This window comes from Hoplias malabaricus, chromosome 10, assembly GCF_029633855.1.
Source record: "Hoplias malabaricus isolate fHopMal1 chromosome 10, fHopMal1.hap1, whole genome shotgun sequence".
NCBI classification, from domain to species: domain Eukaryota; kingdom Metazoa; phylum Chordata; class Actinopteri; order Characiformes; family Erythrinidae; genus Hoplias; species Hoplias malabaricus.
The window spans coordinates 20122289-20148982 of NC_089809.1; the positions used below are offsets into that span (position 1 = coordinate 20122289).

Consider the following 26694-nt stretch of genomic DNA (forward strand, 5'->3'; position numbering starts at 1 on the left):
AAATGATCACATGCCAACTGCCAAGTATTATGCACGTTATATACAAACATACACAGACAGAGTAATATACAGCAAAGGAACCCATTGCAACCTGAATAAACACACACAAACATGCAGGCGTGTGCACATGTGTGCAAACACTCACACACACAGGTTAAAACAAACCATATGCCACGTGAGGCCTCATGGCATTCAAACAGGGGTTACCATTGGGTAACAGAATCATTCTTGTTTTTGAGATGGTCTGGACTGAGTTTGCTGGTGTACGGTGTGTGCGTGTGTGTATGTATGTGTGTGTGTGTGTGTGTGTGTGTGTGTGTGTAGAGGGTCTGTCTGGAAATCATTAAGTTCTTACACATCAATGCTTTGTACTTGCCAGCAGCTCAGTATGGAGGTGCTCTTTAATCTTGAATGAAGCGGTTCATTTCACACACTCCTCACTGATTGTAATCTAACAGCTTTAGACTGAGATTATGATATTCTCATGAGAGTGGGATTATGAAACATTAGCAGATTCATAGTGAAAGCTATCAGAAACATGCATTTGAGTTTCTGAACTAATTATACATTTCATAAAGAATCAGACTGGGTTTCATATGGGAATCTGTGCCACAGAGCTCTGGGACAGATACAGGTACGTCATACATACCTTTAATCCTGGGAGGCCTGGCACTCCAGGGATTCCAGGGTCACCTTTTGGTCCTCTGGGACTCTAAAACAAAAAAGTGCTAAATGAAGGAATATATCACAAACATTTACTTTGCTTCCAGTGCTATCCGTTGTCTGACCAGTAAAGTCTACATTTCAGGGTTTTTTTTTTTTGGATTCTGGATATTTTAATACATATTTACTGTTTATTTGCTGAATTTAATTTACTAGAAAAAATGTAAGATTAACTCGGCAATAAATGCACATTTTGTATTCAATTTCTAAGATCTAAATGGAAAGTTTTAAGGACCTTTGCTTTTTCCTCACTCTCGACTTGTGTATCCATGCAGCACAACGAACATCACTAAGTCAAGAACCATAAAGGAGAAGATTTCATGGTGATGTGACTTTTACTCACAGAACATCACACTTATTTGCTGTTGTTCTGGCTTTTATTTAGTGGGAGAAAAATAAACGTGATTCTAATGTAGTGTGAAAACTGTAACATGTATAACAAACAGTGATCAGATCTGACAAATGTCTCTAAGTGTGTAGTTTATTATGATACAACATCATAAATTATTCATACAAACCTGAATATCTGAATAACTCATGATATATAAGTGTACTCACCAGAGGCCCTTGAGGTTCAAAAATCCCTGAAAAGTTGTAGAGGCCATCTGTGTCATTCAGCATTAACTAGAAAACAGAAGGAGGACATAGACTTTACTCTAATGAATTCAGTTAAGATAACTGTTGTGAGGTTAATACTAGTGAATATAAATACACATCAAGTGAGATGGTTCAGCTGGAGACATTTTGAACCACTGGAACGGATTATGAAAATATTAAAAATGTATCAAATTTTTGTTTTAAGTTCAGTAATAATTATTGGTGTGCCTTCAGGTGTAACAAACCGAAATAAGCTTAGTTCATTAAGTCCAACTCCTGTGCTGGAGGACCAGTGTCCAGCACCATTAGGGAACTTCTCTCCTAAACACAGCCACTAAATCTGGCAAATAAAATTAACTCATGTGGAAATTTGAGATTTATGGTGTAGTTAATTATTCTCTAAATCAGATTCTTATGAGATCGGATATTAAAAGCCCTACTAAAAGGAGATTCAATATTTAGTTTGTGTGGGTGTTGGGGGTATAAATAAAAATGCACATTATTGTGTATTGTGTTCTCCCCGTGTACACATGGGTTTCCTATGGGTGCTCCAGCTTTCACCTACGGTCCAAAAACACACGTTGGTAGGTGGATTGGACACTCCAAAGTGTCCAAAGGTGTGAGTGAAAGTGTGAGTGAACGTGTGAGTGTGTGTTGCCCTGCGAAGTGATGGCGCCCGCCTCCAGGGTGTGTTCCTGCCTTGCGCCAGTGATTCTGGGTGGTCTCCGGATAAGCGGTTACAGAAAATGAATTGAATTCAAGACAAGAATACTCAAAAGCCATTTATATAATGAAAACAGTGATTTGCTATGTCCTTCTAAATAAATAAATGAAAATGACTTCAGGGTTTCCTGCCCATGTACTTTCAAGTTACAGATCTATATGAAATCCATAGGAAGCAATAAGTAATAAGATTACTTAATAATAAGTAAAATTACAAAAGCAATAGGGTTCTATGCACTGCATGCTTGACCCCTAATAATCACAATAAAATTAGAGAGAACTACACCAACTCACATCCTGGAGGTTGATGACAGGTCCTGGTGGTCCGGGTGGCCCTGGAGGACCTGGAATACTTAGTCCATCTTGACCTCGCTCTCCCTACATCCCAACACACACAAACACACATATTTAGCTTTGCACATTCACATGTCCAGATTAGCAGAAATAGATATGGAATATTCAGGCCGTGTTTAGGTACAAACCTTCTGCCCCATATCACCCTTGTCTCCTTTCTTTCCCTAAAAAAACAAAAGTTACAGAAAGTTTTGAATGAATATGCGGTATTACTGCCTTGATTCCAGGTAGATAATGGATCCACCACAACTTTGAAAAGGATAAAGTGGTTACAGAATATGAATGAATGAATGATTCAGATCTGTGTTTGGCGAGGTCAGAAAACATTGTTGAATGTGCGTGTCCTCAGACGGCATGATGGAAATTCTCATGCTACTGTGATTAACAAATGGGCTCGAATGTACTTCAGAATACTGTTGTCATTTAAAAAAGTCGACCACTGACTCGATAAATGCAACTTGAAACTCTATTATGCAAGGTGAAAGCCATAGTCTAATCAACAGGCAGAAACACTGACAAGTTTTCTGGGCCCAAGCTCATCTCATATGGTCCAAGTCACAATGGAAACATATGCGGTGGTCAGATAAGTCTGATGTTTCAGCTTGTTTTCAGGATGAACATACAGCAAGTTCTCCTTGCCAAAGAAGAAAGGGACCATCCAGGCTGTTGTCAGTGAGAGGTGCAAAACCAAACATCTGTTCCAAATTACACTTTCAAATTACACTTACAAATTACACTTTCAAATGTGCAACAATTAAGTTTCTTAGTTCACAAATGATTAATAATATAATTGTAAGGTAGGGTGATAAACCACAGTGGTGAATTTGATTTGTTTCAGCTCATTTATTTATTTATTTATTTTTGCGTACGCTTGTATTGCGTTTTACAAACATTTATGTTTGCTTATAACTAATTTGTTGTTGTTGTTGTTGCTGTTATTATTTTTATTATTATTATTATTATATTTTTTAAAGAGATAAGACTGAAAAATCATCCAATAAATTCTAGTTTGGTGCTGGAAAATATATTTTTCAGCAGTATGCTTCTAAATGCTGGTAGCACCAGCATTTCAAACCTGTCAATCTTAACCATTACATTAATTTGATACATAAATAAAGAAAGGAATAAAATATCTGTCTCTGTTCAATTAAGAGTTTAAACAATTTGTGAAATACTGACGTTTCTTCCAGGAAGTCCAGGTGAACCAGGTAAGCCATCAGGTCCTCTGGGTCCAGGCTCCCCCTACAGGATTGAAAGAAGAATGACATTCAATGGACAGCATTTCAAACAAACCCCACATTTGCCTGGTGAAAAAAACAATGATGACATGTGGAATAAACATGTTGCCAATTCTAAATAGCTGGCAACTGTATAAGGGATACATGTTGACAAAATATTTAGCGGCAGTATGAAGAAAACACTGTACTGTCACTATAAATAGTGGCTCATCTGTGTGTTGTGTGTGAAAATCTGGACTATTTTGGATTCTGTGACACGTTTGTGATAATTGCAAACATATAATTTTTCATTTTCTAATAAAATTGTCATAACTGAAATTGAATGGATTGTTTTAGCTTACATCACAGCTGTCCCCAGCCTAAAGCAATGTAGAGCAATTTCAGTATGTTCTCACATGAAGGTAGAGTGTATAATAAACATGAAGGATGATTTAAATATGTGTGGTGAGTTCCATTGACCCCAACAGATGTGATGCGGTGAAATTATTTGGTAAATTAAGTCCTAATGGGAAGCAAATGGGCGGGAATAGCAGGCTTCCTCTGGAAACCAGGAATGGGAAGCAGTGGGCCTCATTCATCAAACACGATCAAAAACAAGCACATTGTAGGTTTGAACATGAAATGGAGCCAAAGGAAAATTTCAAGTCAAATTTATCAAAGCTGTGTGAATGATGCTCCCTTAACTTGATCACAAACATAAAATGGCAGGCACTGATATACAATTATATAGTGAATAGACACCGACTTTTCCATAGGTAGTTGTCTCTATACCATCTGAATTCTAAGAAAATAATGAATTATATTATTTATAGTAAATTCCATTTCCATTAAAGTGAATATCCGAGAACCACCCTACACGGTAGCAAACAAGACCTTTTTTTTTTTTTTGGTAAGCGAAGAGCTAAGAGAAATACTGAACATATCTTCAGGGGCCTCCATCCAAAATGTCATCATATGTATTTGAAATTGAAGATTATTATTTCAGTATCACATGTACTCATTTATATATGCAAATAACACTCAAACAATAACCAACTAACCTTTACTGAAGGACCTGGAAGACCATCTTTGCCCTGAAAAATACCAATGCACCATACAATGCAAAGTCAGATATAACATGTATTTGTATAAGGAATCTTTGCCTTTTATGATTTTAAAGTCATGATTGTCCTTGGCAATCTGTACTCAAATATAGGATATGTGTATTCATGAATGTTGGAGAAATTAGTTAATTTATGAATAGGCAAATTTGCATGTTCATGATTTGAATATGATGTTAAAGTAAATACCTAACAGCTTAATACGAAACCTAAAAGATAATAATTATGTCATTTACTATAAACCACAAAATGTCATGTAGCACGGTACATAAAAACCCACCTTTGGTCCGGGTGGGCCACGCAGACCTGGAAGCCCCTGCAAAGAAGGAGACATAAGATGTAAGATAAAATGTGCAGTCTGTTACTGTAAATATCAGATATGTCTTTACAAATAAAAACTATTATATGCAAATATAAAATGTTCATCAAACAACAGCAAAGGCACTCACAGGTGGCCCTCTAGGGAGGGTAGTTCCTAAACCACTGCCCCCACCCAATCCTGAGCCTTCAGAATCCTGCTGAAACACACACACACACACACACACACAGAGAGAGAGAGAGAGAGAGAGAGAGAGAGAGAGAGAGAGAGAGAGAGAGAGAGAGAGAGAGACAGAGAGAGAGAGAGAGATTATACAGTGTTTTGTTTGTTTTGTCTTTGGTCTTTGGCTTTGATGAATTCATTAATCATTATATATGATTTTGGTTTGGGCAAAGTTAGATACAGTTTTGAGGTTGTTTATGTTACCAACCCAAAAATTGTTTCCTGTAGATTATTTTAAAAGTTCAAAAGATGGAGCAACATTCAACACAGAATGATAAATTAGCTGTCTTGAGGGGTGAATGTTGCGTTTCTGAACTGTCTGGTTTTGTTTGGCCACATAAAAGCATTATTACATTAAAAGAAAAGCAATAATGAGCCAAGCAACCCAAGGATGTTCTGACTTAGACCTGGTCTGTAACTTACTAGAACATCAAAACTGAAGCGGCCAGGTGGACCTGGAGGTCCAGGTGGTCCTGGAGGGCCTGGTTGTCCTTTTGGACCTTCTGGTCCTGAAGGTCCTAATAGTCCTGGGACACCTGGCTCACCTGGATCACCCTGAGAGAGAAAATGATATTTAAATGTCATTGTTTTGATTTTCTTCTATAAAGTAGTGCCAAGATGTATTAAATCAGAGAGAAGATGCTATGACAATAGTGTCAAAATGAACTATGAAAGATGGCACACAGATATACCTTAGATCCCATCGCTCCGGGCAACCCTGCTTCACCCTAACAATCAAACCACAATAACAATTAGAGGTTTAGGAGTTATAGATTGAGCCTAAATGAAACTGATAATAATTAGTCAGGGATTCAAAACTTATGCACACTTCACCATTTTGCCTTTTGGGCCCTCTTTTCCTGGTTCTCCATTCCTGCCATCTGCACCCTTTAAAAACATAATATCATCAGTACCTACACCAATCCAGTGCTCTGGTCTTCACCTATACTCTGTAAACCTATCCTAAATAATTATATGTGCTAACTAAGTTTCACGAGATGAGACCTGGATGAACTGACTACTAACAATTTATATCTGTGTCTGACCCCAAAATAAAAACTAACCAACACATTACCAATATCTATGATTTCCTTTGTCTAAATAGTACAATCTTTCTATTTTACAATGTCCCTGATGAAGACCTATGTGCAGAAATGTGTTGTTATATATTAATATCCACAACCTCTAGTCAACTTGTGTTTCTGGGTACACCACTTTTTTAGCCTTTTTTACAGTGCTCAGTAGTGATAGATTTACAGCTGACTAACACAACTACAACTTTATTTAGTTTATGAAGTGATGAAGAACTAAATATGTTGGTTGTGTATGATTTCTTCACGTCATTTTGAGGTTAACTTATTTTTTTGGTGAAGGGTGATTTTTATTGTTTTGTTGTTTAAACAGCAGTTGGTATGGTATTCCAGGCGGTTGCTACGGTTTACTAAGATATCCCTAGTCATTCCTAGGGTGTTACTAAGTGGTTGCTATAATGTTTCTAATTGTTGCTAGGTCATTTCTAGGTTGCTAGGTAGTGTTTGTTAGTTGCTATTATATTTATGCAGCTCCTCGAATGCTACTAAGCATTTGGCAAGGTATCTAAGGTGGTTGCAAGGTCTAAATTGTTACTACTGATTTATGTAGTTGCTATGTGCTATGCTTGGTAGCTATGTTATCCTATCCTATGCTGGGTTGTTGCTAAGTGATATGTATGGAATTCCAGGTGGTTGTTAGGATGTTGTTGCAATGAATATGGAGGCGGCTGTGTTGTTAGATCAACACAAAAGGTAGTGAAGGTATGAAGCTTTGGAATATGTGGAAAATATTCCCAGTTCACCAGAGCAAAAAGAGTTAAGAGAGTTTCATCACTGATGAAAAGGATTTTTGCTTCTGTTTTGTGTTGTCAGTAAATAGAACGTTTGCTTTGATGTTTGATGTGATTGAACAGTTAGTCGAAGCTTCAGGGCGACTCATACATAAAAGGCAGCTTCCCCTCAATGACACAGTGACGTTCATGTTCCATGAAAAGCATTTGGTTTCAGTCAAACCATCTCTCTCTCTCTCTCACACACACACACACACACACACACACACACACACACACACACACACACACACACACGCGCGCACACACACAGCAGACTGCAGCCAAGCTCTCTCAGCTCCTTCTTCAGCAACAGGTTCAGCTGACAGTTGTAGAGCAGATTCAGCACTTTGTGTGCAAACATACATCTGAGAAGCTTACAGGATTAATTCAGTATCTGATTGGCCTGAGAAGTGTCTCGCTCTTTCCCACTCCCTCTCCTCAGAGGTAAAATATTTGGGAATGATTACTTTGATCTTCTCTGCTTTAACACTTGAAACATATTAAAAATGAACATTACTTAAACTGTAGACTTTACAAGTGCAGTATTTAAAAGCACTTGTATTAACAGTTTCTTTGACAGTGTAATCCCAGTATAAACATAACAAAGTAATTCAATCTCAAAGCTAACGTTAAAGGAATTGTAGTACTTTAATGGCAAATAAATCTTGTGTGGACCACTCATATTGAACCAAAAAATAAAAAATAAAAAATCTAAATATACATATTATCACAAAATTTGGCTGATGTTACTGTTCTGTATCCCACTTGGCAAACAACCAAATACATTTTATTGACAATATTCTGACAAGCGTCCTTGGCCAGGTTTTGAAATTGAGATGTTAAATATGCGAACACATTTAACAGGACAGGAGAACAGACCACACACACAGCTGGTGCGGTTTCATCCTGCCACTGTTAGTGTGAACTAGATGCTGAGGACATGTACTTGCGTGTATGTGTTCCAATGTGGTACATTATGATATGTTGTAAGTCACATGGTTTATTGTAAAACATGCAGGAAGCTGCTCTGTCCATGGTCCATGTTTTGAAAATTCTAATATTCCAAAAGAATAGACTGTCAATTATAAAACAGCGTAAGCATACAGGTAAAGAAAAAAAAGATCTTATTCAGGCCCCTCTCAAACTCCTCACAGACCTGTGGTAGGGATTGAACCCACAAGCTCAGGATCCTGGGGCTGTTTGGCAGCGACACTACCTGTTGTTTCACTCTGTCGCCCAATTCTTACACAATGGCCAATGGCCATAATGACCAATTCCATTAATACCCTTCTGGGATGACAAATGAATGTATGTCATTGGTGTGTAGGGTGGAGAGGCAATGGTGGGATGGTGAAAAGATAACTGAAATGAGTCAGTGCTATTGTCTTCCTCTGGAAAATGTCTACAATGCTATTAAAACCAGACATTCTACTAGTATCTCTACTAACGCGCACTAAACTGATGCACACACACACAAACACACACACACACACACAGCAGCAGGTTTCAACTAAAGCAGTTAGGCAACCGAAGGCCAAATGCAAAATGCAGTGTGTTATTTTAAGACGCACGCGAATGAAACATGTTGAGGGGAAATCCTGCCTTTTTGTGGCCTGTTGCTTTAATTTAGTAGCCAGGACCACACTCTATACCTCAGCTAAGTCCATCTCTGAGACAAGCTCTAATGCAGACCCAGCCTCAATTCCAGACTCAACATCAAATGCAGAACCAGTATCAAATCCAGAACCACTAAACCAGTCCTCAATTACCTGAAACACAGCATGGATCAGCTGAGACAGGTAATCAACACATCTCTCACTCAAATAAATGCTGACCCAGCTTTAGCAGATCTCTGTACAAAGCAATGAGTGATGAAAGGAGACACCCCAGTGTTCTGGAGTGAAAGTTGTTCACACTAACAAAACACCTACATCATGAACTGAGTCACCTACATCAGTCATAACGCTAGATTCTTTTCAATATGTCCTTTGGTGAACAAGATGAATTAAAACCACTCTTTTAAGCTGATTAGAGCTGCAACTTCTGTGCTTTTGATTCTTCAGTCAAAATCATATTTACAAGACTGTATTTAATAAAAAAAACACATATTTTGTCCCTGAAAGTTTTACACTGTACTTAATTCCATAGCTACTCCTTAACGTCTTTCAATCTGTGTCTCTAAAATCATCACACACTTGTCTTGAAACTTTAGAAGTAATCAATGTTAATCATAGCAAGAGTTCCATGCAAGTATGTTACAAGTCCAACATCCCATGAAAAAAAGAAATACTTACAGGAATTCCAGGTTTACCAATCTCTCCATCTTTCCCATCTTTTCCAGGGGCTCCTGGAGGCCCTGTAGGCCCTGGAGAGAGCCCTAAAGCAGGGCCAGGGGGTCCAGGCTGCCCTGGAGGCCCTGGAGGACCAGGTGGACCCTGGTAAAACATAAATTTAATTAATTTAGCCAACAAGTCTTAAAATCTCTTCACTTATAATTTACTTTTAAGCCAATTTTTTTTTTACACTTTAGTACATTTTGCATTAATAATATCCAAAACTCAAGTCATATGATAGAAAGAGGAGGACACTCACCCTGATGATTTCACTGTCACTGTCAAAATCCTCAAATCCTGATCCGTCAATTGCATCCTAAATTTGCACAGTAAATGTGAGAATTAGCTTACTTCAGAACTAAATACCAATACCAATACAATCCTTTAAGTAGTAGTTAAAATATATAAAATATTTTTTTTATTTAAAAATAGGATTTTATTAAATCAAAGTGAGACACTTAAACTAAGTGTAACTAGAAGGAACTCATTTGCAAAAATAAATAAATAAATACATAGATAAATCTAGGAAACTGCAAAATGTAAATAAAGACAACTCATTTAAACACTATATTTAATAGAAAGTTTTGAATTTTATTCCAGAAGCACATTCCAAAAAATGTTGGGATAGGGGCATATTTACCATTGTGTTTCATCATCTCTACTTTAAACAACACTGTTAATGTTTGGGAACTGAGGAGGCCAGTTGCTGTAGTTTTGAAAGTGAACTGTTTTCCCAATCCTAGCTTGTTATAGGATTTCAGCTGCTCAACACTTTGGGTCTCTTTTATAGTGCTTTGCATGTCATAATACATTAATTGGTAGTGTTGCAGTCACACAGCTCCATGGATCTGGGGTTGGGGGTTCAAGTCCTGCTCCAGGTGACTGTCTGTGAGGAATTTGGTGTGTTTTTCCCATGTCTGCGTTGGTCCAGTTTCCTCCCACAATCCAAAAACACACGGTAGGTGGATTGGCGACTCAAAAAGCATCCATAAGTGTGAGTGTGCCGCCCTGTGAAGGACTGGCGCCGCTTCCGGGTGTGTTCCCACCTTGCAGCCAGTGATTCCGGGTAGGCTCTGGACCCACTGGATAAGCGGCAATGGATTACAGGCAATGAATGAATAAATGAATGAATGAATTGTTTTCAGTGGGTGAAAGATCTGGACTAGTTTAGCTCACAGACTCTTTTACTAATCAGCCATGCTGTTGTAATCCATGTAGAATGTGGACTGGCCTTGCCTTACTGACATAAACAAGCACTTCCCAGACAAAGACACTGTCTGAATGGCAGCATGTTGCTCCAAAATCTGTATCGATGTGCAAGTCGCCCATGCTATGTGCACTAATTCACACCCACACCATCACAGATGCTGGCTTTTGAACTGTGTGCTTATAACATGCTGGATCGTCTCTCTCCTCTTTAGCTAGGAGGATGCAGCCTCCATGATTTCTAAAAAGAATTATAAAATTTAATTTGTTGGACCACAGGGCACTTTTCCACTTCGCATGAATCCGTCTTAAATGAGCTCAGGCCCAGAGAAGGAGGAAGTGTTTCTGGATCCTGTTTATGGTTATTTTGCATTTGTGGGTTTTTACTTGCGTTTGTGAATGTTCACAGACAGTGGTTTTGGGAAGTGTTTCTGAGCCCATGCAGTGATTTCCACTACAGAAGAGTGCCTGTTTTTAATTCAGTGACACCTGGGGGCTTATAGACTAGAGCCAGACAATATTGGGCCTTGTCTGTTGCATCTAGAGATTTCCCTTTGTTCTCTGATTCATTTAATGATATAATGTGCTGTAAATGATGAAATCCTCAAGTTCTTTACTATTATATATATTTTTGGATTGCTTCAGTATATGTCTTCCACAGAGTGGTGAACCCCACCACATCTTTATTTCTGAAAGTCTCAGCCTCTCTGAAATTTAAGTTTAAAGCCAATAATGCCATTACCAGTCTTCTGTTGCCCCATCCAAATTTTGTGTAACATTTTGCTGGCGTCAAATTCAAAATGAGGATATATTTAAAATACAGTCTTTAACCAATTGTTATTTAAATACAAACACAGTTTAATAATTTGCACACCTTTGCATTGTGTTTCATTTACATTTTGCACAGATGCCAATTTGTGGTCATGTGTAAAATTATCCCCCCTTATTTTTATTAAGAAACTTCAAGGTAACAGGAGTGTCATTGAAGCTAAGCATAATAGCATACTTTGTGGGCAGTCCCTTTATATGAGTATGTGAGAAATAGAGCACCCCTTGTGGTGTAATTTCTAATGGGTGAATGAGTATGTCAGTGAGTGAGTAAGTGAGTTACAAGCCATTTCCGGTTATTTGCAGATTTTCTGCTTCAAAGAGCAAGGATTTCTGTACAGTTTCTCTTGTTCATAAACTTGCTTGCATGAATTGCATGAATTGATACAGGATAAAGTACATACCACATAACGTGACCCCACTGATCGTCCTGGTGGTCCTGGAGGTCCAGGAAGTCCAGGAAGACCAATTCCAGGATCACCCTACAACACAAAACGTATAAATACTTTAGGTTCTTCCGGTGAATCTTTAGAAGCTGCCATTCTCACAGAAGAAATAAAATGTGTAGTGTAATTTGTCTTTCATTACTTTTTACTAGAAATAAGCAGAAATAATCAGAAAAAAACATTACATTTCAAACAATATTACAGTTTTTTAAATAGAAAAATGATATATTACAGTTGGAATTCCTAACAGAATAGTTTTCATCTAAAACTAATCTCAAATTACTACAATAAATACGCATAAAACTGTGTTCTGAATCCATACTCAAGTATAACTCCACACGTAAGTATGTAATTGATCAGTTAATAGTGCAACTGCATTGTAATAGGGTTGCAAAAGAGAGTAAAAACAAACATGACAATGAAAGCCACTTCTATTAATTAAGTAATGATTTCCAGCCTTTCCAGATTACACAGTGAAAAAGTACATAACCATTTAAAAGGATGGTTGTTATTACCTTTTCACCTTTGAGGCCTGAATCACCTTGTAAGCCTGGAAACCCTGGAGGTCCAGTTTCACCCTGCAAGAGAAATAACGTGTTTTTATATTGTTTGCAATATACATATATCTATAACTTATTATTTGTTCGATTATTCAACTCCAATTAGTGAAAGAATCTAAACAAAAAGAGAGTCTGATGTCACACACACACACACACACACACACACACACACACACACACACAAACACACACACACAAATGCAACCCATATGTGTGAAGTGAACCCCTCATTGTGAAAGGGGAGAAAAGCTGGTCACAGTGCAAGATTTGGTTTAATCAACACACAGGTGTGGAGGCAGGTGCTGCTATTATCCCCCAATCAAACCTAGAGACAGATGAAAGGGTCTGGGACCACCACTGAAGTCTCGCTCCCTTCTCTGTGTCTGCTGCTGGGTCACATTCTAGTCTTCAATCACCCAGCCATGCCTAACCAATAATAAAACTGCATGCAGAGTTATTCTGCTCCCCTCATTTCACAAAACATTTCCATGCAATTGCACTTGTTTCTATTGCTTAGATGTCAGCTCTGCTGCACATGTGTGAGACACTGACGTTTGAGTTGGTCTGGAACTGGTATGGAATGGTAAGGTAATTTAAAAGCAAAAATGTTTAACTTTTTTTATACAGACTAAGGAATATTTGTTCTCATTAAAGACATCTTTTCTGCTTTCAAAATTACGTGACAAAAGTGGTGAAAATATATACATTTGCATACAACATGTCTTAACTTCTACACATATACACATCTACATATCTTTGCTGTCCATTTAAAAAAATGCATCTTGTTGATTTTTAGTTTACTACATCATCTGAACACAACGGCTGTTTTTCAAACTGTCAAAATTTCATTCTGAATGGCCATTAGAAAAGCTCCAAAATTACTCAAAGGAATAAAACTTTTTACATCCACTTCCACTGAAAGTTACAAAGGTTTATTCCTTCTCCTGTAATGTTACTATTGTATATCATTGGACAGTGACCATATAAAGACCACACTGAAGCCACAAATCAGGAAAGAGATTAATACTCACTGCTGCGCCATCATTTCCACTGCTACCCTGGAAAACAAATGATATTTGTTGAAGTCGAATTAAGTCGGATTAGACACTCCAGACACTCAGACACAGAAACAGCCTGACTTACAAACTGAAAATATGTTAACATTAGAAGCAACTGCACTTGATGCTGAAGGAACAAAGTCAGCCTTGGTCTAATGCTTAGAGGACTGGGCTTGGTACCAGAAGGTTGCCGATTCCATGCCCAGGACCGGCAGGAACATCCTGAAGTGCCCTTGAGCAAACCACTAAACCTCCAAACGTTCCCCAGGCCACCTGCTGCTCTGGTGTGTGTTCACTAATGTGTGTGTGTATTTGAATTTGAATTATTTGAGTCTCATAAATAGAAAAGTACCGTAATTTCAGACACTGAATATAGTCTAATCCAAAAATGGTCAAAAATGGCATCATTCATTCATTATCTGTAACTGCTTATCCAGTTCAGGGTCGCGGTGGGTCCAGAGCCTACCTGGAATCATTGGGCGCAAGGCAGGAATACACCCTGGAGGGGGCGCCAGTCCTTCACAGGGCAACACAGACACACACACATTCTGACAATTTTGAGTCACCAATCCACCTACCAACGTGTGTTTTTGGACCGTAGGATGAAACCGGAGCACCCGGAGGAAACCCACACGGACACAGGGAGAACACACCAACTCCTCACAGACAGTCACCTGGAGTGGGAATCGATCCCACAACCTCCAGGTCCCTGGAGCTGTGTGACTGCGACACTACCTGCTGCGCCACCGTGCCGTGCATCAGTTCTCAGATTAAAAAAAAAGAGGAACGGAGGCATTAATCAAATAAAGATTAAAGGGTGGCTACAGCTAACTCTACCTCTGGTTGAGCAGGGCTCTGCTGTATTGTTGTTGCCTCATTTTCTTAAAAACAGAAAAGGCCACAATATAAATAACTGTTAAGGCCAAGTGTAATGTGATGAGAAAAAACAAAACAAAAAAAAAAACATCAACAGAGCACAACAAAAGTCACAACCCCAAGCCAAAATGCAAAGTGTAACTACAAATAGTCTAGTACAGCTACGCATACACCGCAGTTGATTACGTCTGTAATGGAAAGGGGGTTGTACCATTCTTCTGCTTTTTTCCAGGAAGGGAAGAGTACCCCCCAGTTTTTTGAGAAATCCGTGTAAAGAAAGCCCGGTTTCAGTTGCTTACTGGACGTAAGCACAGACTAGAGACAGACGTGAGCAATTTGAATTTTATTATAGAAAGTGCAAAGCAAAAATTAGAAAAACAAGCCAAGCCTAAAACATTCAGTTTAGGCCTAGGTAGTTGTATTCTCTCTATAATTTTTAGTAATTATTTAAGATAATTTTGTGTTAAGCATGCATATTTCAAGTAAATAAAAAGCAAGAAATACATGTAAAAAAGATTTTGCCTTATGACCCCAGAAAAGAGGAAGAACTATATATAGTCATGTGAAAAAGTTAGGACACACCATAAAAACCTTTCTCTTTTTGAACATTATTAAACATATGGACATACAAGCTTCATTTGAACAGTACTGAGAGATAGAGCTTAAATAACTAAACAAATTAAACTGAAAAAATTATTTATAAGTTCATAAGTTGTAAAATGTAATGAACAAAAATGTACATTTCTTGTGAGGAAAAAGTTAGGACACCCTATGCCCTAATAGCTGGTATTTCCCCCTTTGGCTGAAATAACCTCAATTAGATGTTTCCCGTAACCATCTTCCAGTCTCCGACATCGACCGGGAGGTGGATTTTCTCATTCCTCCATGCAGAATTCTTTCAGCTGTGTGATATTTAAGGGGTTTCTTGAATGCACAGATCACACCACAGCATCTCAGTAGGGTTAAGATCCGGGCTCTGATTTGGTCATGTGGCGTGGTCCACATCCACTTCAGCTTCAGTTTTTGGAAAGATAGTCTCACATTTTCCTCAAGCACCCTCTGATACAGTGAATAATTCATAGCAGATTCTATGATGGAGAGCTTGCCAGGCCCTGATGGAGATGGATGTACCTTGACATCAACTGTGGTAAGAGCCACTTGTAGGTCCCGTGATGACATTTTAGGATTGTTGGAGACTTCTTTGAACTGAACTTGGACTGAACTTGTTAGGAGGGCCTAACCTGGCCATGCTGGCAGGTGGTTTAAATGTTCTCCACTTAGAAATCAGTTATTCTACTGTCTGGAAAATAATTTACAATTGTTTTGAGATCTTTTTACATCCATTCCCAGATTGATATATGTCTATAACCTTCTTGAAGGCCTCTATTTAGATCTCTGCATTGGTGACACCACTCACTTCAGCACCCAAGGGCAAATCAAACTAATGTCTGAGGTTTAAATAAGAGCTTCCTCCAATGTCCTCTTTAATGATGGTCTAATCATTTGTAGCTGATGTGGTGCATCTGATTCTATATACAGATATTTAAACAGTAATAAATATAGGGGTGTTCTAACTTTTTCTTCACAAGAAATGTACAATTTTTAGTTTTAAAACTTGTGTTTATAAGTAATTTGTTCTGTTTTATTTATTTAGTTTAGACTCCATCTCTCGGTACTGTTCAAATGAAGCTCATATGTCCATATGTTTAAAAATGTTCATATACATTGTATATATAGTATATAATTTAGTTAGTTTACATATATATCACCTTTTATTATTTTATTTTTTTGTTTGTTGTCAGCCTTTTAAATGCTTCCTTTGTAATTTCTTCCAAGCATTTTCATTTCTGTGAATCTGAGATAGTTTACACTGAATTCAAGAATGTATTTTTTTTGGGAACGTATCAGAAGGGGCCCATTATTGGGCTTAAAGGCCTAAAACATCAAAATGTACATCTGTTGTGTAGTATAAACAGGTGTGATAGAGGATATGGCTAATTATTTCTGTCTCAGGACCTGAACACAAGTAATTTTGTAACACAATAAACTCACATTAAAGCTGCTGCCAGCACATTCTTACTGAGAACATAACAGCTAAACTAAACCCAGTCTTATATTATAAAGAAAAAATGGGAATGGCAAAACTGCTGTGATACTGTTAAAGGTCTGCTTTACAAGGTAATGACAGGCTCTTAAATGAGATTGATGACCTGTGATGTATAACCAACAAAACAAGATCAGGCTTAATCCATGTATGGTTCTCAAAACAACAGACATAGCTGAAAAAAACCCAGCATGCTGGTGACAGAGCTGCCAAATGAGTTTGCTGAACGGAGCAGAAGTGATGGGTGTTCTGAATCAAGCCGAAAAGGTTTAATCATCTGCCAAAGGCCTCAGTGTGTATGGTGAAGAGCTAAGCAGAAACAGTCAGATGTGGTGCAGCATGACGACAGTGCTGAAACACCGTGGTCAGACACAAGAGAGCATCATTTCAGCTTAGATTTACAGCTCACTTGCATTCACTGGAAACAAAGTTTTTAAAACACAATGACCTGAGTGGCTTTCAGTTTATTGTGTAATGTACCCTGTGTTTATTATCCATTAACTCCCTGAGACATCTGTTACAATAAATCTACAATACGATAGCAGAAAAAATGAATTTGTAGACACCCATTAATTTTAGTGAATTCAGGTACTTAAATGCACACTCACTGTAGACACATACATTTTATAACCTCCATAAAAACTTTGGGAAGGGTTTGAATGGCTTCAGTTATCCAGTTCTAACAATCCATCGTCCATCAATAATTCTGTTGTGGACGAGTGCCATCAAATCCTCACAGCTATGTGCTAAAATCTAGTGTAAAGCCTTACACAAACACTAAAGGCTGTTTCTAATTCTAATGCACTTACAGGCATGCCGTCCTTTCCTGGAGCTCCAGGGGGTCCTGGTGGACCCTCAGGGCCCTGGGATCCTGGTTCTCCAAACCAAGCTGAATTATCTCCTCTTGGACTTGGTGGGCTGGAGCCTGAAGGTCCTGGAGGTCCAGGTGGTCCAGGATCTCCTTTCTCCCCTTTCTGTCCTGGAATCATCACTGGATACTCCTGTCCAAGACCAAATAGCAAACAAAATAATGGACCTGGGATACAACACATTAGAAAGCACTATACTTTTTTTTGAGAAAAACAAATCAATGTATAACATAAACACTTATTTCACATAAATTAGATGAACAAGACTTAGGCACGGACGACATGGCGGGCAGGGTCTTGCTTTTGGCTGTTGAATTTTCATTTAAAAAGAGAAAATGGAAAACTGGAAACAGTGAATTACTCCATTTTAGTTTAGCTGCAACCATATTCTAAAATTTAGACGTTTTAGGCATGACAAAATAGAATACACATCTTCCACAGCAATGTCTGCCACTGTGTTGCATTATTATGGGCTTACCCTTTAGGAATGTGATTAGATTTTGATCTGAAATGGCTTGAGTAAATTATTGTTTTTTATGTTAATAAGAAAAAAAAAACAATTTTTACTTCACAATCATATGACAAGGAGCAGATATAACTGTGAAATGTCTAAACTAGTTTTCAGAGTTTGGTTCTTAAGCTATCTTGCTGACCAGTGTTCCAGAGTATGGTTCTAAGTTTATCTCACTGACCAATGTCTCTGTCGCAGTGTAAATATCAAAGTAATCGTATTTAGTGATGAGGAGTCAAGGCCAAAGAAACTATAAAGCAACTGGGATTCAAGATCAAATCTTGGCCATTGGAGTCAGCTCAGTCTCTGTTGTCTGAGCACATTCTACTGTGCACTTTGAACTTAAACAGTCTTTGGGGAGAAAATAAATTTGGGAACACCCAGGGCACCAAACAAGCTAGAACCACCGCTGTGTGGAATACTACAGTAAAAGACAATGATCAATGCTCAGAAGCTGGTTTCAAAACAACAGTGTGTTTACCCTCACATCCCCTTTTTGATACACAGCTTCCTCTGTCCTGGTTGGCTCTGTATATACAAACAAAAAGAAAAAAATAACATCATCTTTTATTAAAGGTGATAGAAACATCCTATTTTACTAGACATTATAAAACAGCAAAACAAAAAAAGTGAAGTCAGAGCCCTCCACCACATACACATCGCTCAGAAATAGTAAGCAGTCATAGAAGATCGGTAGGTGGTGGTGGGATGAATAGTTTTTGTCACTTCAGCTGCCCCTCTGAGGCAAAAAAGGACCACCTCTCATCTAAAGTGAGGCAGGTCAAAAGGGAAATTTAAACAATGTTGCTGACACATATCTTTCTTCTGTTCAGATTTTGTTTATTTAGAGCTTATTTTTCTTTATTTTATTCAGTTATTGGAGGCAGAGAACTGTAGAGCAGAGAACGTCATAGAGCTGTTATTCACAGGCCACTTTAAACATGATTAGCAAACTCACCATTCTCTGGGATGATCTCGATGTCCTGACCAGAAGACCCCTCCTCCAGGTCCTCATCATCAGATGGAGCTCCAGAGGAGGGCTCAGTAGGGGGTTCACTGACAGGAACAGTCTCATCCTCCTCCAGCTGTAAGCAGAAGAGCAGGAGAACAGGCCACTTTGTAAAAGACTTTTCAAGTTTTCTTCAAGGACACTTTAACCCACAAATCAAAAGAACATAAAATGCCTCAGCATGTTTGGTTTAGACACGTTTGTGACAGACTGGTATCAAGTTCTTCATATTGTTAATACATGAATTTGCATATCTACAATCATGAACATTATGCTGCTTAATCAGGACCTTACAATGGCTAGGTCTTAACTAGCTGGAGAACTAGCTTTATTATAGAAGGACACAGTGAAAAAAAAAGTTGAAACTACTAGGTTCCTAAGACTTTTTCTGCCCTTTGTACACACTAAAAATGCATAGACCAACACTCATGGTGTTATTCCAGTTTTTACCAGCAACTGTTGGCAGATTCTTTTTTTTGGTTACCCCTCCAGGCTTCAGGGAAAAATAGCAAAAAAAACATGCTGTTCCAGCTTTAACCAGCAGGGGTTAGCAATTTTTATCTGTCCAAGGTTCAGGAGACAAACACCAGAAAACAATTTTTGAGGAGTTTCATTGTTATGAATTAGCATGCTTTATCAGATCTAACCCAACACTGCCACTGCAAGGACATCAGCAAGCTAGCCATCATACAGTCACAAGTGAAACAATCCTTCATCCATCCATCCATTATCTGTAACCGCTTATCCAGTTTTAGGGTCGCGGGGGGTCCAGAGCCTACCTGGAATCATAGGGCGCAAGGCGGGAATACACCCTGGAGGGGACGCCAGTCCTTCACAGGGCAACACAGACACACACACATTCACCTACGGACACTTTCGAGTCGCCAATCCACCTGCAACGTGTGTTTTTGGACTGTGGGAGGAAACCCGGAGGAAACCCACGCGGACACGGGGAGAACACACCAACTCCTCACAGACAGTCACCCGGAGCGGGAATCGAACCCACAACCTCCAGGCCCCTGGAGCTGTGTGACTGCGACACTACCTGTTGCGCCACCGTGCCGCCCAACAATCCTTCAGCTGGTCTTTATTATTTATAATTTATATATTTAAAATTTAAGAACAGTCGAACTTTTTGCCTCACCTGTGGCTGTTCATTTGGACAATAGGTAACACAAGGAAAATACAAAGACATGAAAGGTGTAATAAAACCAGAACCATAAAATTTAACCAAGGAATAAGGAAAGAAATAAAGAAACATATAAATAAAAAGAATGGATGTTCTAATGTATTTTGTGAGGAGCTGCTAGGGTAGTGACTTTTAGAGTGACTGAGGGTGATCCTCACAGCCATTTTCTAATGTTTATTATGTGACCTTACATGAGGCCATGACAGCCTCCATGAGAGCACACTGCCCCCTCATGCTCCTCCTTGTGATATATGAGATTTCCTCTGAACTTTACAAATAATAATAAAACAAAAGCTACATGAATAAAGTTATTCATTAAAGTCATTCTGACCTGCATCCTGCTTTGGCTTATGTTAGGTCACACAGCAAAGTATAGAAAGTGTACAGGAACATCACTGAAACTAGGGCATACATTTCCCACTAGCTGAGTTATAAAGTGTGTGTGTGTGAGTGTGTGTGTGTGTGTGTGTGTGTCTAAGTCATACTACTGTTTGAAGTGGGTCTCATCCTGACATCAAAGCAGATCTACAGAAGGTCAAATTTAAGTATTCTCAAAATATATATTTGAAGGAAAATCTCTCTAATGGAGAAGTATTTGTACTGGTAAAATGCCAGCGTTATCAACATGTTTAGTCTACCATGATGCCTTCAAAGTCTTTCACATTTGAGTCATTCAAGTACGAGGCAGACTTGTGAGGTCAGGATGTTGATCTGTGTGTTCTTATCTTTAAAAGCAGACAGCGGAGCGATTAAGAAAAGCAGAGCATCATGATTTGTCAGAAAGCAATCTTTCACTGAAGGAAATGTTTCACTCCCGCAGCCATTTGAGAACTGATACACTCACCAGAGCTTCAGCAGAACTGACCAAGCAGTGTGTATATATGTGTGTGTGTGTGTGTGTGTGTGTATTACTACTCACTTCAGGGTATTTTCTCTCCTCCACCACTTTCTTTACTTCGTTCATAGTCTCTGTGTCATCATATACATCGTCCCCACTGCCATATCCAGATGCCTGGTAAAACACACAAACACACACAAAATGTTTGAGTACTTATGAATATCTCCACCTGTCCTTAAATTAGATGAATTACACTGTTTCTGTTCCCCAGGATTCATCAAGTATTGTATGGTATTGCAAGTTGTGTGTTATATTGTTTATTTGGATTTTCTCTCTTTAAAGCTTTCAGCATTGAATTCTATGTACAGGTGAGTCCATCCATCCATCCATTATCTGTAACCGCTTATCCAATTTAGGGTCGCAGGGGGTCCAGAGCCTACCTGGAATCATCGGGCACAAGGCGGGAATACACCCTGGAGGGGGCACCAGTCCTTCACAGGGCAACTCAGACACACACACATTCACTCACACACTCACACCTACGGACACTTTTGAGTCGCCAATCCACCTGCAACGTGTGTTTTTTTGGACTGTGGGAGGAAACCGGAGCACCCGGAGGAAACCCACGCAGAACACACCAACTCCTCACAGCCGGTCACCCGGAGCGGGAATCGAACCCACAACCTCCAGGCCCCTGGAGCTGTGTGACTGCGACACTACCTGCTGCGCCACCGTGCCGCACACAGGTGAGTCTTAGTTCAATATTGTTTGGATGATATCACTACATACACATATTGTCATTGTCCAGAGACAAACATGATTCTCCAGTTTTTGTGGATAGTTTACTACATCATCTGAACACAGCAGCTGTGCTTCACTTTGTGTGGAAATTTCAAGAAGAACGAACAAATAGAAATGCTCCATATTTACTTGGGTTAAATCTTTTTAACGTCTTCAATTGAATGTTAAGAAGAATGTTCCTATTATTTTGGAGATGCATGTTTTTCTTCAGACAGTGATGATATATACTGGCTGGGATGCATTCACTTAGTCGATGACACAGCATGTTCTCTAAGTTGCTCTAAATAAGAGTCTTTGCTTTATACAGTAAATGTAAATGTTTCAGTTATATATATATCTCACTGCACTTCCTTCTGTGTAAGTAAAGAATAAAAAGCTTTAACATGTATTAAGTTCAGTAGTTTGGGAATGGTGGAATACTGCATTGAAAACCCATGCAAATCAAAAAGTTATTCTATAGCAAACAAATAAGTATTTTAACTATAAATTAAGGATTCAATGCCAAATTTCTCAAAGGCCATGATATAGTTATTTAGGAGTGTGCTTTACTTATACACCAATTAAAACCATTGAAAAGAGGGATTAAAACCATCCAGAGGTGACCTTACAGTGGCACCAGTTAAAGCGGAGGGATAAGTTAGGCAGCAGTGAACATGTTTGTGTTGGAAAAAGGAATTTTTGACACTGTAGCTTCTATTGGATCAGAGCCAACACAGCAGGCTTCACATCACTGCCCCTGTCATTTTTTGTCCTTCTTTGGGCCACTTTTGCCCATCACAGCTGTAAGGTGCCATTGTAACAAGATAATCAAGGTTATTCACTTCACATGTCTGATGTTTTAATGTTGTGGCTGGTTGGTGTACACTAGCGAAATCTTTTTGGGGTTTTGTTCATGTTTTTTTAATTGTTTTTACTGATTTGTTCACATAAAGTAAGTTTTACATCAGCGATATTCCCTTAGCTTTAAAAAGGTATATACAGTGGATACAGGATTTTGCAAATTTCAGTAGCTCATATGTACAGATGTAGAGAATACTTGTCTTGTTCAGATATAAAGCTCGTCATGCTCAGTTTGAACCGCTAGATGGCGCCACAGACCAATTTTACAGTCATCACAAGTAAAACACAGTCCAGTCCCTCCCTCTCCACTGGAGGAGCACATCATGAGACAGTCTCCAGCATTTTACATTTCTCCCACAATTCTGCTTATACTCTTTAGGTCATTACCCCATCATACATCAGCTTTATTGTGTTTTTAAAAATCTAACAGTGTGGAATTATGAGGATTTTAATGGGAACCTATGGGAGACAATTCTGCATAAATATGTAGGGCTTTCATGTGAGGAGTTCAAAGCTCTGGAGGAATATCAAAGAGGGAGAAGAACATAAGACACAGAGGACAGACAGGACACAGGGGACCAAGACGAGTCCCTGAGGATACTCACATAGGGGTCATCCTCCTCACACTGTTCATCAGGGGCCCGGGGGTCTGGAGTCAACACCAACTGCTGGATAGAGCCCTGGAGGGAGAGAGATATAGAATTGGGAATGAGAGAGAGAGAGAGAGAGAGAGAGAGAGAGAGAGAGAGAGAGAGAGAGGGAAATAGAAAATGATCAAATTTCAAGGGTGATCAAGGGTGAGGATTCAATTCACAAACACGACACACACAGGGATATATGTTAAAAACATTTAATTTAACACAGTTACAGAGCAGTTAAACATGCTCATAGTCTATGCAAAAGATTTTCTTTTTTTTAGAGTGGTGGATCATCACAAGTTATTTGGTTATGTCCTCTTCATTTTACTTTTGGCCAGCCCTAGACTTTATTGGCCTAGATACTGAAACCCTTCACCCTGCTGGACTTGGAGTGTGTGCCACCTGCACAGAGAACAGCTGAGAGTCTCATTGCCTCCAGCGCAGTGGAGTTCAACCAAAAGCACAGAGGAGGAGCTGGAAATTTATTTGTACACAGCAACCAGAGGACTAACACCTGTTTTCCATTCACTAAAGCCTTTTAAAAGCTTGGAAAAAAGAGTGTGATGCACAGAGAGGGAGAGGGTGAACAGAAACAAAGAGAAAGGGTGGGAGAGAAACATTGGTACACCAAATTAAATTGACTCCACATGGCAGAATAGTAAACAAAGCTTAGAGACTTAAAGAGAAACCAACAAACAGCAATTTTCACTCTTCTATTCACAGGCAGTGCTGTCCTCTGTGGATTATCTGATCAGAAAGTATTTTTTAAGGGTCCTTGTGGGTTAATGACTCTAAAAGCGAAATCATTCATTCACTGTCTGTAACCACTTATCCAGTTCAGGGTCACGGTGGGTCCAGAGCCTACCCGGAATCACTGGGCGCAAGGCGGGAATACATCCTGCCTCCAGAGCCAGTCCTTCACAGGATGACACACACCTATGGACACTACTGAGTCACCAATCTACCTAACAACGTGTGTTTTTGGACCGTGGGAGGAAACCGGAGCATCCGGAGGAAACCCACGTGGACACAGGGAGAACACACCAAACTCCTCACAGACAGTCACCCAAAGCAGGACTTGAACCAATAACCCCAGGATCCTGAAGCTGTGCGACTGCAACACTACCTGCTGAACCACCATGCCACCCCAAAAGCTAAATCAGTTAATTTTAATATATTAAGTAATGGGGGTGGCACGGTGGTGCAGCAGGTAGTGTCGCAGTCACACAGCTCCAGGAGTCCCGCTCTATGTGACGGTCTATGAGGAGTTGGAGTGTTCTCTCCGTGTCCGCGTGTGTGTGAGTGAATGTGTGAGTGTGTGTGTTGCCCTGTGAAGGACCGGTGCCCCCTCCTGGGTGTATTCCTGCCTTGCGCCCAATGATTCCAGGTAGGCTCTGGACCCACCGTGACCCTGAACTGGATAAGCAGTTACAGATAATGAATGAATGAATATTAAATAATTATGAGTACATTGCCTGATGCCTGAGATATTGCAGTCCATGTGTTGCTCTGCATACTTTGTTAGCCCCCCTTTACCATGCTAATCAAAGTCAAGATCCCCACAGAGTAGGCATTTTTGAGGGTTGGGTCATTCTCAGCACTGCACTGATACTTGTGTTTTGGTGGTGTGTTAATGTGTGTTGAACTGATAAAAGCGGATCGAGGACAGCAAAAACTGACCACTGAACAACAGCTAAAAGGGAACTAATCATATGCAGATACAAACATGATTACTTTTAAAATCTTTCTAATTGCAAGTGTAAAAACAAGGCGATCAGTTTAATGTTTATTGTTGATCAGTGTAGGTGCTGTTTTACACTGAACTCCAGTATGTGCTGTAGTGAGATAGCCTTTCTGACATGTTCCCATAGATACAGATAACCAACAGGAAGTGTGAGCTAAGCCTTTATGAATGGGTCTCCCTTTGGGACAGAGACAGCTCTACTGACTCTGTTCTCTATGATCTGTGTTGGTGCAGGAAAAACCAAGCTCCACAGCATCAAGCCATTGCATTACTCGTTTACAGTGATCAGGAATTTCCACTGAGAAAGATCTCTGAGTCTGGATTTCAGTCCAGTAAGAGTGTGTGTGTGTGTGTGTGTGTGTGTGTGTGTGTGTGTGTGTGTGCATGGTATCCAAAGACTTCACTCAGAAGTTTTCTAAGTACCTCTAAGCTTGTTCTCTGGTTTGTTTATGTTCAGAAGCGCCACATTTTTTAAGGTGGAACTGTGTGTTTGAGGGAAAAATATGGTGCCTTTAGTTTTTACCCATTTACAGACATTGGGGATTTGTAAACACATTAGATCAGTTTCGAGCAGCAAATATACTGGAGAGCTAGCAAATAGTGAGGAAATATCCTTGGAATATTTAATAAAATTAAAGGATTCTCTATTTGCACCCTCTGTTTAGTTAATCTAGTGCATACATAACTTTCAAGTCAAGTGGTCTTTTTGGTCAGTCCTCATATCTTGTATACACTGGAAAAAAATTTCTTCCCACAGGCAAGGACATAAATTACACAAGAAAAAATGGTCACATGAAGCATATATATATCATGTATATTATGCCCATCTCTATATACAGATGGGCATAACGTATATACAGATGTATAAGTAGCAGCATCTTTAATAAAACATTCTTAGTAGTTACTGAATGTTCATTTTACTCTGGTTTACTGGCTCAATCATCCATTGAGTCTGTTAATCCTGTTAGTGTGGTTTGACTTTGGTAAATACAGTGGCCACTTTCAATATCTACTTTAAACCCTGATCTTACTGACCCTAACCTGCCTTACAACCAAATTATCATTGTCATATTTATATATCATTACATTGTACTCTGAAAACGTTGGAAATGCTTCTTATTAATTTTGCTCTTATACTAAACTACAGTGTATGATTAAGTGAATATAAATTTTACAGATATGGACAATGTTGTGGGTAATATTCCATGAAAATAGAAGGATATACCTTTTATTATTATTATTTCAAAATGATGGGACATTTCCCTAATATTTTGTTGCACAAACTTTAGAGGCAATCGCCGAAACAAAATCCATTTCTGTAGCTCAGAATGAGACTTCCACATCTGTAAACAGGTAGTCAGGCCCACTCTTCCTGAGCAATGCTCCAGCTGTCTCAGGTTTGGAGAGTGTCTTATTCAGACTGCATGGTTCAGCTCTTCTGCTCTTCCCATAGATGTTTGATAGAATTGAGATCAAGGCTCACAGAAGGTCACTTCAGATTAGTCCAGTTTTCTTAGTCATTCTTGAGGGCTTTTAGCTATGTTTTGGGTCATTGTCCTGTTGGAGGACCCACAATGTAAGACTGAGGCAGAGCTTTCTGACACTTGGCAGTATGTTTCACTCAAGAACATCTTCTTTGTGCCCTGCACTTATTCAAGGCCCTGTGCCAGGCACAGCAAAACAGCCCCAAAACACTTTTCTTTG

The 26694-nt window shown here is 39.2% G+C and overlaps 1 protein-coding gene across 2 annotated transcripts in view; it reads right to left on the reverse strand.

Moving 5' to 3' along the window:
- col15a1a (collagen, type XV, alpha 1a) overlaps positions 1-26694 on the reverse strand; it is a 95540-nt gene that overhangs the window by 20338 nt on the left and 48508 nt on the right. Inside the window, exons 4-24 of one of the 2 annotated variants that reach the window (XM_066682467.1) lie at positions 23214-23288; positions 21049-21141; positions 18890-19016; positions 18413-18459; positions 17361-17552; positions 13545-13571; positions 12469-12531; positions 11912-11989; positions 9733-9789; positions 9435-9575; positions 6111-6164; positions 5969-6004; positions 5700-5831; positions 5185-5250; positions 5016-5051; positions 4676-4708; positions 3577-3639; positions 2526-2561; positions 2338-2421; positions 1282-1347; positions 650-712 (exon numbers count right to left, since the gene is read on the reverse strand). In XM_066682467.1, the coding sequence (XP_066538564.1) occupies positions 650-712; positions 1282-1347; positions 2338-2421; positions 2526-2561; positions 3577-3639; positions 4676-4708; positions 5016-5051; positions 5185-5250; positions 5700-5831; positions 5969-6004; positions 6111-6164; positions 9435-9575; positions 9733-9789; positions 11912-11989; positions 12469-12531; positions 13545-13571; positions 17361-17552; positions 18413-18459; positions 18890-19016; positions 21049-21141; positions 23214-23288 (1569 nt within the window). Of the gene's footprint in view, positions 1-649; positions 713-1281; positions 1348-2337; positions 2422-2525; positions 2562-3576; positions 3640-4675; positions 4709-5015; positions 5052-5184; positions 5254-5699; positions 5832-5968; positions 6005-6110; positions 6165-9434; positions 9576-9732; positions 9790-11911; positions 11990-12468; positions 12532-13544; positions 13572-17360; positions 17553-18412; positions 18460-18889; positions 19017-21048; positions 21142-23213; positions 23289-26694 lie in introns of both variants that reach the window. The other variant, XM_066682466.1, reaches the window with a different exon arrangement.